General features: G+C 41.3%; 1 protein-coding gene across 1 annotated transcript in view; it reads left to right on the top strand.

Annotated features, from left to right (window-relative positions):
* The window catches only part of sgcz (sarcoglycan zeta), a 456,953-nt gene that overhangs the window by 427,508 nt on the left and 15,363 nt on the right, over positions 1-14,082 (top strand). Inside the window, exon 7 of the mRNA XM_030057208.1 lies at positions 5,501-5,624. Within this exon, the coding sequence (XP_029913068.1) occupies positions 5,501-5,624 (124 nt within the window). The remainder of the gene's footprint in view (positions 1-5,500; positions 5,625-14,082) is intronic.

Here is a 14,082-nt window from a genome sequence, read left to right as displayed (position 1 = left end):
TGTTTCTCTTTCTCTCTCACTTTCTCCCCTCTTCTCCACATTTACTCGACTCTCCTTATGCCTTTCTCCCTCTGTCGCCATCTGTCTTCCTCTCAGTTTTTCCTCCTCTTCTTCTCTGCTTTCCTCTTTTTCAACCCAATTCAATTCATTTCAGTTCAATGGACATAATCGGCATGTTGTTCCAAATCATTTAGGACAAATGACAAGTGAGTATAGATAAAAGAAAGTATTCAGAAAAGTTATGATGTAATAATAGATATACTTTAGTAACACTGAGCAGGAATTTGTGGTGTGTGCACGTGCTTGTGCACGTTTAGATATAGGTGTGTGTTGGTCCATCACTCAAGCTGTGGCAGGTTAGCTAACTCCTCTCTCTTCCTTTCGCTCGCTCCATCTCTCTTTCATCTATTTTTCTTTTTACCTCCGCCTCTCTGGATAAAAGGCTTTCTCTTTCTCTTTCTCATTCTCTCTTTCCCCAACCAGTCGAGGTAGATGTCTGCCCACCCAGATCTGTTTTTTTTGTCTTTATTAAAGGGGTTTTCTCCTCACCTCTGTTACCATGTGCTCACTCATTGGGGATATTTTGGTTAATGGGATGAGCCAAAATTTGTTGGGTCTCGGTAAAACACCTTGAGAATACTTTTGTTATGATTTGACACTAATTGAATTGAACTGTTACTGTTTCTTTCTGTTTTACAAACTTAACAAAATTTAGGACCTTCCAGACTTTTGAATGGTGGCCTCTTTCTATTTCCCCAGTTTGTGCATTGTTAAGGTGCATCTCTCTGGGATTTGCTGTTTGGGATCTTTTATAAGCTATTGTCCCCAAGGTATACTCTCTGCTCAGACATCTGTAACGTTACAATCTGTTGATCAAAACTATTTGTTTTTGTCACCATTCAACGTAATCTATTTCTTTTATTTCTGTTTTGGAGGGCTTTCTTCTGCAGATGATGAATTTCATGTTTCAGGTGGTCAGCCTGTGGGCAGATGACATTACATTTGCTCTGTGTTGGTAGGAAAGGCACATGGGTGTAAAATCGGGTCCCACACTTCACATCCATAAAGGAGAAGCACTTGACCTCAGCATCAAAGATCAGAGGATCAACATTTATTTTATTGAGCCTCTTGCTTTTGCTATTAATACTATCATTACCACAGCATGATCAAATGTTATCAATACATCCACTGATAATAATCCCTGTAGTTGTGCTCTACAGCAAGTTGCAGATTGCTGTGCACAGTGAGGTTGTGTTTGCTTGCCTGACATCAGGAATGCCATAATCTTTATTTCATCCAAGCAGGGAAATAGTGCTCAATTTACACAGTAGCTCTCAGTGTCAGGTTTGGCTGTAAACCAAGTTGTGTGGTGCATAATAAATAAAACTAAATCATCTGCATACAACAGGAGCTTCATTTGTTTTCCCTTCAGCTGGATTCCCTGGCCTGGTGAGAAATCAGCCATTCTATTTTCAATCTTCAAACAGCTCTCTCTCTATCCTCCTTAACCTCTGACCGCTGCAGCATGAACTCTGTTTTACAGATCAACAACTCAGGTCCAATCTGAAGTGTCTGCTTCCAGCACTTGACATAACACTGGGACTCTCAGCGCTGCACCACAACCCTTTCCTCACCTCTAATCTGCCTCGTGTGGCATCTCCGTGTGGCAGCTGTGCCTTCAACTTAAAATAAATTCCACTGGGCAGTTTTAAGAGACAGAAAAGTACCAAAAAATAGTGTGTACTGTCAAAACTGAATACAACCTACAGTGAAAAATATCAGTCCTAAAAAAGAATTTCAGTGTAGCATTAAGTATTGAATATTTATCTCCTTGAAGACAACTCAAAACAAGGCAACAGTAACAAAAATGCTATTTTAAGTTGTAATGGTAGCTTCCCTATTGGGCCTATTAGTGTAATTTTTAAAGACTGAGACCACCGTGGTGATGTGCAATATCTGCCCAAGTTTCATCAATATTCAGTCAGCAGGGTTCCAGATAGTGTGTGATGTGCGGAAATTTGCCAGTAGCTGACTTAATTTCATCCGATTCCAGAGTAAATCACCTTGTTTCTTTAATAAAGTCACAGTCATTTTATTTTTTGTGGAATAACGTGCCTCATAGTAACACACAGGACGGTGTCATCTGTTTCAAGAAAATTCTCACAACTGTTTCACTTCAATTATTTTTTTTTTCCTTTCACTTGTTCTAGCCAAAATTTCAGGAGTCTTCTAAATGATGTATTAAACTGGACATGTTTTACACTCTAATAAAGCCCCTTAACTGCCTAATAAAACAAAACATCCCTGAAAATAAAACTGTAGGGAGAAAGAAAGCAAATCTGAAATAGTGAAATTTCCCTCTGATGTGGATATTCATTACTCCAAAGAACATATCCATCTGAAGAAATCATTTAATTTAGTGATGAGTTGTAAAAATCTCATTTTCCCTTAAACGAGTGGGAAAAATCTGCCATCAGGGAGAGATAATTTCACTTGATCCCAATGCAAACCAGCTTTTAACCGTAATGGCGTGACATCTTGATCCCGAGTCTTCTGCATTACTTCGGTGAATTGTACCAACTTTCAGGAGCATTCCCTGAAACTGCACTGGAAACCAGTGAATTTAATCCATTAGCAGATTTTTCCACTTGTTTAAAAGAAAAATGGCACATTAAGACTCGGTACAATGACTTGACATGGTGGATGTTTTTCAAGCGCAATAAAACCGGCTAATATACAGTGAGAATTCCCTGAAAATAAGCCTGATAGCCAAAAGGGGCCAATGTTGAAATACAGAAATATCTGCTAATGTTCATGCTCGTTACTCGGGTGCAACCAAACATGGAAAAACTTCTGCCAAGGGAGCTTTTCTATTGCTGCTAATGTGTATTTCTCCAGACTGAGACCCAGAGCCTTAGAATCACCCCTGCCTAAGTGCCTCTGAGGAGGGTAATTCATTGTTTCCCTCTTGGGGACGCAAGTCAAGTGAAGGACGTTAACTGGAGGAGCTCAGTACAATAACCCTTAGCCAAAGTGCCCTTGGCCAAGGCACTGATGCTTCTCTTGTTTATGTCTCTTCCTCTCTCTCTCTCATGCTACAGAATGGAGGCACATCATGAGTTTAGTTCATCTGCCCTGCAGCTTGCATAATGTCTCTTTAAACTCTCTCTAGGGAGCTGGAGACCCTTGGCCAAAATGCCCTTGAGCAAAGCGTTATTCTCGTTTGATCCTGTTTGCGAGGGCACAATGTAATTTATTACACTCCCACCTTATGACATGTAATTCTGTCCTCTTTGCCCGTGGCACTATACGTACTTCATTTTGCTTTCCAGCATTCCCTTGAGCAAGCACTGTGCTTATCTCACACCGCCATGCTGTTAAGTCATCTCATGTTGTTTTCCACTTTACCGGATTTAAGTCACAAACACAGACGCTGACCCCATACGCCCTCCCAGATGAGCGGAAGCCACCGCTGGCCAGAGTGTTTTGGAGCAATACAATTTACACTTACACGCGGGGTACTGCAGTAGGAGTCCATTTCTCTTTTGCAGGATTCGTCCTTGGACTCTGCGTACGGTGACAAATTAAAAGGATTTTGAAAGTGGAAATAATAAAATAAATAAATAAATAAATGAAAAATCGAGCACCTTTATCCTCAGCGACGTCTCCCATCTGCCGACCTCATGGCTTATTCAGAATTATACCATCACCTTTTGAGAGTTTTGTGACATCTGCCAAAAGCAGATGTCAAACAATTTCTTCACTGACAAAAGCTCCTGAGATTAAAACATTGTTCTGTATTAAGTTTGATATCTGCTGTTTTCTTACAGTATTTGATTTGATACATCATGACTCACCTGTGAATGCTTATACTGAAATCTAGCTACACATACTCAGGAGCTGCACGGTGCAACCACAGTCTCAGTCGGCCTTTGGGAGCGTCCAATTATAATTTTTAGATCCAAATGCAATAGGGCACGAGGTTCAAAATGGCTTCATTTAATAATTTAAAAGCCAACACTTGTTAATTCAATCCTCAGCTTTCACTTGTTTATTCAAGCAGCAGCGTGTTGTACATCGTATAACTTGTTGATGAGCTTCATGGAAGGCTTTAGGAAACACAAACAGCACACACACACACACACACACTAATGAAGAGAAACCAGAGTCCGTGGAGAGCAACACGATGGAGTTAAACAACATACAACATGCTGCTGCTTAAGTAAAGAAGTCAAAGGTGAACAGTGAATTAATGAGTTTGGGGTTTTTCCTCATATCAGTAAGCGAGTACACCCACAGTCTCCTGACGCTCGTGACTGATGCCCTTTTTACGCGTATGGAAAATTCCACTACCTCCTTTACTTCAGTGTAAACAGCTAAAAACGGCATTTCAGACACAACCCTGCAACGGTCCCAAGTAATTACTGCCTTCGGCCCCAGTCGGCGGAGATGTAAACGGGTCACCTGCTAATTTGTGACCCATGTCGGTGCGATGATACACGACAGCTCTACATGTTCGGGAGGCAATCCTAACCTCAGCGTAATATGATGAATTACCAATAAATCACCGTCTTTTGGAATAGACTCTGACTCATGTTCATAATGTAGTTGTAATGAGAGACCGCTGGAGCGGAACGTTGCAGAAAACACTGCTTTTCAGTCAAGCTGGAAGATTGTGGCGCCATTAGGGGTGAAATATGCGATCCGTTACTTCTGCTAATTTAAACAATGGGCTTTTTTTTAGCAGTATGTATTAGAATAGACTGTAAGATCGTACTGATTACATTTAAGGCTCTTCATGGCGTCTCTCCCTGCTACATCTCTGACCTCTTTGTACCGTACACACTGGTATGTACTTCAAGATCCTTGGGCAAAGGTCTGTTCTCTGTTCCAGTTCCTGGAAACGTAAAAGGACAGAGAGTTTGCAGTCCGGGCCTCGAGGCTCTGGAACGATCTGCCTGAGGAAATCAGGTCGGCTGAGACAGTGATTTCTTTAAAGCCACTTCTTCAAACATACATTTATCGGAGCGCCTTCCCTGATTTTACTTGAGGTTTAATTGTCTTTGAACTGTCTTTTATTGGTTTTTATACTTCAAATAGTTTCTTTAAACCTGATGTGTTTATGACTTGTTTATTTATTTAATTTTTTGCTGCCTCTGTGAAGCACTTTTGAAAAGTGCTCTATAAATAAAGATTATTATTATTATTGCTATTATTAGTCCTAGGGGGAAAAGGTGTAAAACATGCTTGCTTGGTGCAAAAGTGGTATCAGCAGTGTGGAGGAGTCAGCACCTTGTTCACAGTCAGCTGCTTGGTTGTTATTAACCTTGAGCAACAGCTTGCTAGTCTGAGCATCAGGCTCAAACCACCCTGTCGGTTCCCACTGTGGGTGTCTTTTCCTCCAACGGTGTGTGTTTTTGTGCAGGGTTTCGCACACAAACACACACAGCCAGGTTCTCAGATGCTTCCAGTGAGGCTAAAGTAGGTCTCTTGTTCCCAGGCTGGAGTCCCCGACCCGGACCCTGACCCTGGAGGCACCCAGGGGTGTGGAGGTCAGCGCCGGAGTGGGAGACTTCAAGGCCTCGTGTAGGAAAGACCTCCTCCTGCAGTCCTCAGAGGGAGAGGTGAGTGGTGTGTGTGTGTGTGTGTGTGTGTGTGTGTGTCGGTGTGTGTGTGTGTGTGTGTGTGGTGGTTGATGTCACTGTTAGAGAAAACAGAGAAAAGAGAGAATCTGGCAAAAATAGCTGTGTTCATGTGTGAATACAAGAGACAGCAGACACCAGTGATGATGGTGTGTGTGTGTGTGTGTGTGTGTGTGTGTGCGTGTCTGTGTGTGTATGTGTCTTTAGACACTGCAGCACTCTATAGTGTTGGGCCCGCTTCATTAAAGTACCTTATTAGGCTAATGAGCGTCATCAATCCAGGCGACCTTGTCCTCCTTTTCTCCCCTCCTCCTCTCATCCCTCCTTTCTTCCCCTCCTCTATTTGGGAGAAGCGACTTCATTAAAATTGGTTTGATGAGATTCCCTGTCAGTCGCTGCTCTGTGTGTGTGTGTGTGTGTGTGTGTGTGTGTGTGTGTGTTAGTATGTGTGTGTGTGTGTGTCATTGTTAGCCTGCTATCTCACTGACAAGCTCTTTGCATAGCAGCCCACCACGTCGCGTGAGCACCGAAGCAGACTTTACCATTATCCGTGCATGCGTGTGTGTGTGTGTGTGTGTGTGTGTGTGTCATCAGCCTGCCATGTTGCGAGTCCAGCGGAGCATAGTGTGTCATTAACTCAGTAATTAACAGAAGAATGGGCCTCTCTCATTGCAGACACTGTCATTGTCATTCACACACACACACACACACACACACACACACACAAATGCTGCTGTTCTCTCTCTGTCTCACACACATTGTCCTGCATGCACACACACACAAATACACCAACACAGCGCTAGATAATAGAAGTCTGCGAAAACAACAAGAGTGGAAGTTTGATGCTCTTCTCCCCTCAACTCATTTCTCATTTCCTCTCCTCCCTCCTCTTATCTTCTGTCCTCTCCTCTTTCCTCTTCTCCTCTTTTCGCCTTTTCCCTCTTCCTCTCCCTTCTTATTTCCTTATCTCCTCTCCTCTCACTGATGAAAAATTCTCAGAAATAAATTCATTTGTATGACCTGATATAAGCTGAAGTTGGTTAATTATGAAAACAGTTATCCGGACGAGCAAAAAAAAAAAAAAAAAAAAAAAAAAAACCTTTTTTTTTTTTTTTTTTAAACTAAATGCGATATGATTCCCTTTCTTGCAAAATATGATGCAATACTCATAATTATGACACCTCCAATAAAATTTGATTGAACTGTGTTGGCTCTGTATTAAGTGAGAAAATACACGAGTTTATTAGGAAACTGAAGACCCATGCTGAGAAAATAATAACCTTTTATCAGGCCCTTAACTCATTTATTTGCTAAATACAATAAACTCCCAGGAACTGAATATTATGATCTAAAAGCACATTTAATCAGACAGAACGACATACAGTGTATTTGTAGCTGTGGATGGAAGCATAGAGAATGCAGTGTAGTTTGGACCAATGTTCCATGAAGTAATTATACTAAATTAGATGAAATACATAAAGTAAACACAGACATAATTTAAGGAACTTGGAGGTTGTACAAATATTACATGAATAGGGACAAATAAAGGGTAGTGGAAAAGGTACTATAATACATTGCTTTAAGTTGTAGTAGGTGTTGCTGAAATATTACTTAAAGTTACATGAAGCATCTCTGAAGCATCTCTGAAACCTCACATTCTGCAGATAAACACATCCAAATTTCGATTACAGTGAAATTCACGCAAAGCAGCTTACCTTGCAGCTGAAAGTCTGCAGCTTCATCATATTTTCAAATTGGAGGTCAGAGACAAAATAAGCCAACGAGAGTCTTATGAGAGTGAAATGCATCCCTCAAGTCCATGCCACTAACTTTTTTTTTCTTTTTCTTTTGCCTTGTTTAGAGTTTGAGCTCTCAACACCCTCTGGTGGTCAGAAATCACTTAGTGCAGCTTTGAGTAGGAGTGAAGTTTTTGAGGAAGAGCAAAAAGTACATTAAATAGTCCTGAGAGTCCACATTACTGTGGAGCTTTGATGCAAATGTGAGTCATGATTATGTCACGTTCTGATGCAAAACTAATGGAAAACCACACAATTTTTATTCTGTATTGGGTACATTTAAATACATGTAGCAAATATGTGAAACAGCATGTCATTTAAAACATACTGCGTGCATAAGTACATGTAAAATTACTCATTTCAAAGAATATCAGGCACACACACACACACACACACACACAGCAACTCAGTCACAGTATCAGTTGTAGCTAATCTGTACATTGTTACCTCCGCCCTTGCAATATATGGTGATTATAAACAGTGATATTACAGGTAGTTCTACAGGCAGGTGCAGGGGAGGCCAAGCATGATCCTGAGGGATTGTGGGAATTTGAAAGGGGAGGGCTGAGTTTGCGAGGGGATAGGTGGTCCTAATGAACCATATTGTTGTGGAGAGTGATTTTTTGGGCGTGTGAATGGCTGCCTGAGGGAGCAGGATTTATCATCCTGTTCTTTCCTCTCGCTCTGGTGTCATGCAGCTCCTTGATGGAGGGCAGATGACATCCGGTCAGCTGCTCAGCAGAGCAGATGACACATTAAAGCTCGTCCTTGGACCAGGGACGAGCTGGATCTGTGCTAGCAGTGACAGAGGATGTTATACGTATTTGTATTTTTCAAATACTGAGCAGTGAACATCAAGCCACTTTTTTCTTAACCTTGGCTCACGTCCCCACACATGTGAGCACATGTTCACATTGAGGTGAGCATGAACATGTGGCGCACTGACATATCTGGCTCCTCGAGGGGTAGTATGAGCAAGTATTTCTATATATTCAGGTTTAAATAATAAAATAAAATTGAAAAAAACTGCTGTTACTATGTAATATAAACACTAATGTAAATACAGGTCTTTTGGACTGAGTGCAGCTGTCATGTTTACTTTCTGTGGAGTGTAAACAAAGATGGACACAGGGAAGGGTCGTGTGTGTGAAATGGTACACAAGCATGCACACTCTCAAAATCAAGAGTTTTAGTGAGTTTTTAAGTACAGATGTAAAAAGGAGTCTTTTGAACTCATTTGAACACCTGGATTATATTGTAAAAGCTATTTTGAGAAATTTCATGGTCATTTTTGCTCTATTTGAAAATCTTGCCTTTAACTCTTTTGCAGAAGGCTGACATTGACTTGACATTAACTTGCTGTGTGCGATGTGGAAAGACAAACTTCACTGGTGTTTTGACTGACAGAAGTTGGCAAACTATTCCTTCAGTTGTTTAGGCTTCCATAACTCAAGGTTAAGCGGTGGCAGAGTTGTCAGTGTTGTTGTAATTCCTACTGGTTGCCAGCAGAGGTTGATGGATTATTGAAATGGATGGTGTTTTGGCATGAACCCTCTTACACATCTGCTCCAAGTTCATGGATACAGCCGATATTGCTTTCAGTATTTCTATCATATTGGCATGCCTTTGGCATTATTATGAAATCATATCAAACATAAAAGCAAAGAATTTCTTTTTCTTTCTTTCTTTGTCTCTTTGAAGTTGTCTCTTTGTCTCTTCCTTTGTGCCCTCCTCTTGTTCTATCTTCTACTTTCGTCCTCGACTCTCCTCTTAACTCCAGCGTCTCCTCTCTTTCTGCTACTCTCCTCCTTTTTTCTCTTCTTCTTGCTCTCACTCCTCCTCCCATCTCCTCTGCCCTCCCATCCTCCTCCTCTCTCCCTCCTCTCCTTTCATTCTCATCCTCTCAGTCCTTCATCTCGTAGTTACTCAGCCTATCTAATTAACTTCCCACTGCCTGGTCCATACATCACTGCGGCTGTCACTTCATAGGAAAAAAGGAGGAGTGGAGGTGGTGGTGGTGGAGGGGGTTATCATTTTTACCTCTTTTCTGTCATCTCTCTTTCTCCCTCATTCATTCTTTTGTGTCTTTCTCTTCTTTGTTCTTCCATTATCTCCCCCTCTTTCTGGCTTCCCTGCATAACGAGATGTCTCCCTATTCACGGGGAACAATAGCGTGAGGCAGCGTGGTACATGGATTGCGATGTGGGCCGTTGGCAAGGCTTGATACCATGAGAGGCTTCACAAAATGAAAGACTTGTGGTGCTCTGCTTCTCAACCTTGTCACACTTTAAGATGGTGTCCTTTCGTCAGATGAACCCGAAAAAAAAAAAAAAAAATTCTCAGGCGACTGATTTGTGATTGTCACGTGAAACCGTAATACATATGGATATAGGACCAAAATGTTCACAGCTAATTATACAGACCTAGAAAAAATGTATGTTTGTTTTTCACATCAGTATTTTTTTTTTCACTTGTTCGTCTTCCATGATATGCAACAAAATTCAAATTTCATGTATGAAACTTTCATATGCAGAGACATTTCATTTCTTTTTTTTTCCTGGAAAAAATCAGGATCCGTGCTGTGAACTTGTTCCACCTAGATTGCTAATCAACCTGCATGTTGCTTTTTCACTGACGTCAAACAACATATAGTTTCTTACTTTCTCTCTTTCCCTCTTGCAAACGCCACTCTCACTTCCTGTTATTTCCTTTCCATGGATGTGCAAAATTAGTTGGCCAATAAAGAGTCACTCTTTCTCATTCTTTTGATTTTTATTGAGTTATTTTTTTTGTGTGTGTTTGTTTTTCAGATTTTTCATCAGTTTCTGTTATCCAGCTCAGTTGTGGTTTTGTTTTTCACCTGTTATTTTAATTATATTTATAGCCACTTCACTCTCTCCCAGTCTTATTATTCTTATTCATAAGCTCACTTATGCGTAAGTAACTCAAAAGTAACAAAGAATAGCAACAGCCCTAGGTATAATATTCATATGCATTATGTTTTTGCATGCAATTTTGCACTCACTGTGCTAATCATTGTCCTGGGATTTGCTGCAGACTGACAGAGAGAAAGGTACACTTCAACCACTTGAAAAGCTGATTCTGCCCTGAAGGAAAGTCAATATTCCCTGCTCAAGGGCATTTGCAGGCTTTTTCAGTACCAGCTAGACAGAGGCAGAGAGACTGGTAGGTACAAACATGCAGGCGTGTAGATATACAGGAAGAGAGGCGAGCAGGAAGGCAGATAGACCAACAAACTGGCAGACATGCAGATGTGCCGTCAGGTAAGTAGACAGTCTCATTGTCTCATTCGAGTTTCTCCCATCTGTCTCCCTTCCTGTAATTTGTCGAAATGAATCTCTTTCTCCGTGTGTGTTTGCATGTCTGTCTTGGCTTTCTATTCTCCTGAGATTGCGCCGAACCATTTTATGACAGCGGCGCTCTCTGACGTAACGTCTAAATCTGTCGTCCAACCAGGAAATCCATTTTATAAGGGTCCATTTTACACGAGGGCACCGGGTATCCTTGAGCTGTGTGATTGCTTGATCACTGGTTTATACACACCCACACAGAGTTTTGACATATTGATGACTCATGATTTGTTAATCTAATAATCTCTGACATTTTCATATAAATAACTGCCCACTTTGCTACTATCTATTGCCAGATGATATAACACCACAGTGATTCAACCTATGGCCAGGTTGTGAAAGCTGTAACATGCTGGAATGCTGTGTTTTCATCAGTATGGGAAATTCCCAGCTGGTGAGCTGTAATTACAACTTCAATCAGGACACTGGCAAGAATTTCTTTGCGTAAGGAAAAACCATCCATCCATCCGTTGACCTTCTTATTGATAACCAGGGTCACTGGGGGCTGGAGCCTATCCCAGCGTACACTGGATCAGAGGCAAGGAAACATCCTGGACAGGTCTCCAATCTATCACAGAGCTAACAAACAGACAAACACTCACACACACTCACACCAAGAGGTCTTCAGTTCACCTGACATCCATGTCTTTGGACTGTGGTGGGAAACCCAGAACCTTCCTGCTGTGCACTAACCACTGAGCCATCATGTCCCCCAGTGTAAAATGTTTTTTTTTTTTTTTTTTTTTTTTTTTTTCTAATACAGTAGCTGTGGTATTTAGAAATGTTTGGTGGCTTGTAATTCTTTATATTTCACTGCTATACATTTGTTTCAATGTATTTAATGGGACAATCATTAACTGGACTACAGAGAGTGACTGCACCTCCTGAACAGCAGGCTGTGTTCTCTGGAGTCAGACAGCTGTGATATTTGAAAGAATTGAATGGCCTTCAGTCTGGACATGATCTTGAACCGAGCCACTGCAAATCTCAAGGAAAGCCTGATAGTTAGCAAGCAAGTCTCACTAACTTTTATTTGTTAAGAAGGCTAGCAAATCAATAGTGCATGTGATCTAGTGTGCACACACTGATGTAGAAAGAGCAAAGAGGCTTTCAAGTTTTCAAAAACCCAAACAGCGATGTTTTCCACACCACAGGACTCAACCACCAGGGGAATTGAGCACCAGTCGCAGAATGTCCCTTTAAGATTGTGCAATGCTGAAAGCTGAACACAAGTGTGTCTTCAGGATTAGAAATGTGAAAAATTGTGCCGTTTAGTATTTACAGTGTATGTTGCCACGTTTGCGTGAAGTCAGATTACTGTATCTCAGAGACCTCAGAGTTAAGGAGTTTCCTTTGCTGAAATGCCGCAGTTGGCATCTCATAGGTCTTTCATGAGAAAAATAATTAAGCAATAATGATTTGCTTTGACTAAACAAAAGAAGCACTGATTTGTTAGCATGAGCAGCGATAGCCATTAGTGTTTTGCAATGTTACCATTCAATAAAACTTGTTACATGACCGCATCACCGCCATGAAAAGCAACTCACGACATTATACCATTATGTATTGAGAAATGAAATTTGTCAAGGTGCTTTAGCGTTGGAAAAATACAGGGCTTTTGTGATGCCTCGTGCACGCTGATGCACCAGGCATTCTCTCTGCTATTCTTTCTACCTCAGTCCACAAACTGTAGTCAGTGTAATTAACACTGCAGGGCGGACTGACAGGCAGAATACTTCCATGAGTCCAAGGTTTTATTTGATCAGCCTCAATCCACCGAAAAACTACACAGCCTACATGCGGAAATAACAGTGTCAGGGATCTTATTTTTATTTTAATTTTTATCTTTTTTTATAAGGATTGTGCTCTTGGTTGTTTGTTTGTAACGCATTACCCCCAGCAAAGAATGCCATCTGCAGAAACTCAAACTTCTCTCACAGAAAACCAAAGAATAAAGACATCACAGAAGCGGACACTGTGTTTGATTGCTAAGTGATCTCTGGGAATTGCACAGCAAAGATGGAGACAAAAGTGTTGTCAAGGTCTCTTGGTGCTGCACATTGGCCAACACTACAACACCATTTCCCCTGAATCTATCTGTCGGCATCCCCACTAAATGTTTCCCACAGGCAGCAAAAGAAATATCACCTCTCTGTCAACCCAGCCCGCTGTAAGTAAGCAGCAAAAAAAAAAAAAACAAAAAAAAAAAAAAACACCCCTACATACATCCCTAAAAAGAACAGCTTATCCAAATAGCATTCCTTTTCATCCATTCTCATATGAGCTTTCCCCGACCGCTGACACCATCAAATGAACAGAGGAGAGCGGATGAAGGGAGGATAGAAGGAGGATTGGATGAGCAGGAGGAGAGGAGGAGGAGGACGACGGCAGAAAATAGATGTTTCTGTCGATTTTGCAGGAGAAAATAAAGGCGTGCGGGACAGCGGGGCTTAAAGCCAAATCAATGTTGTCAGCAGCTGGCACTTAAGAAGGGGCCATTAAAGTTTAAAAAGTTTGGAAAGCAGTGCTGGAATTAAGGCCAAATGGGTTAGAGGTAGGGGAGCATGGGCCTCCATTAAAATCAAAGCCAATGAGAGCTGACAGATCCTCTCAGGATTCCTGCAGTCCTCCTCATTTTTTTTCCAGCTCTCTTTCTCTCTCTCTCTCTCTCTCCATTTCCTTCTCTCTCTCTTTCCATTCTACATTAATTTGCCCTATACGTCTTCCTCATCCATTCATCTTTTCTCTCGATGGTTTATTTTTTTTCTCTCTATCTTCTCTCTGTCTCTCCTCTGGTTTGTTCATTCCTTTACTCGCTCGTGCACTTTCTGTCCATCTTTTCCCTACTTGCTCACTCTCTCTGTCAATTTCTTGATTATTTTTTACCTTTATGTTATCAATCAATCTCTTCCCCCGCTCTCCCACACACTCTTTCTGCACTCACAGCTCTTTTTGTCAACTTTTGCCCATCGCTTGCTCTCTTTCTCCCGCTATTGCCACCTCTACCTGTCTTTTCCACTCACTCGCCATTCATTTCAGCAGAGGACGACTCCTGTATAAAGAATAAACCCTAACAAAATGAAACATGGAACCTCCATTTCCTCAAAATGTGTCACGTTTATATTGCTGAGTCAAAGTCAGGGGAACTCTGTAGGGGCACAGGGAATTAGATCTGCTGGTTTCTCAATATTGAACCACATCCATGTTATATTATGTGATTGAAAATCAAATATTCATGTCCTGAATATAGTCATAGTGTTTGTGGGGATCTAG

The sequence above is a fragment of the Myripristis murdjan genome, chromosome 1 (genome assembly GCF_902150065.1).
Source record: "Myripristis murdjan chromosome 1, fMyrMur1.1, whole genome shotgun sequence".
NCBI classification, from domain to species: Eukaryota; Metazoa; Chordata; class Actinopteri; order Holocentriformes; family Holocentridae; genus Myripristis; species Myripristis murdjan.
The sequence above is the reverse complement of the archived record's forward strand: the minus strand, read 5'-3'. Positions and strand labels throughout refer to the sequence as shown.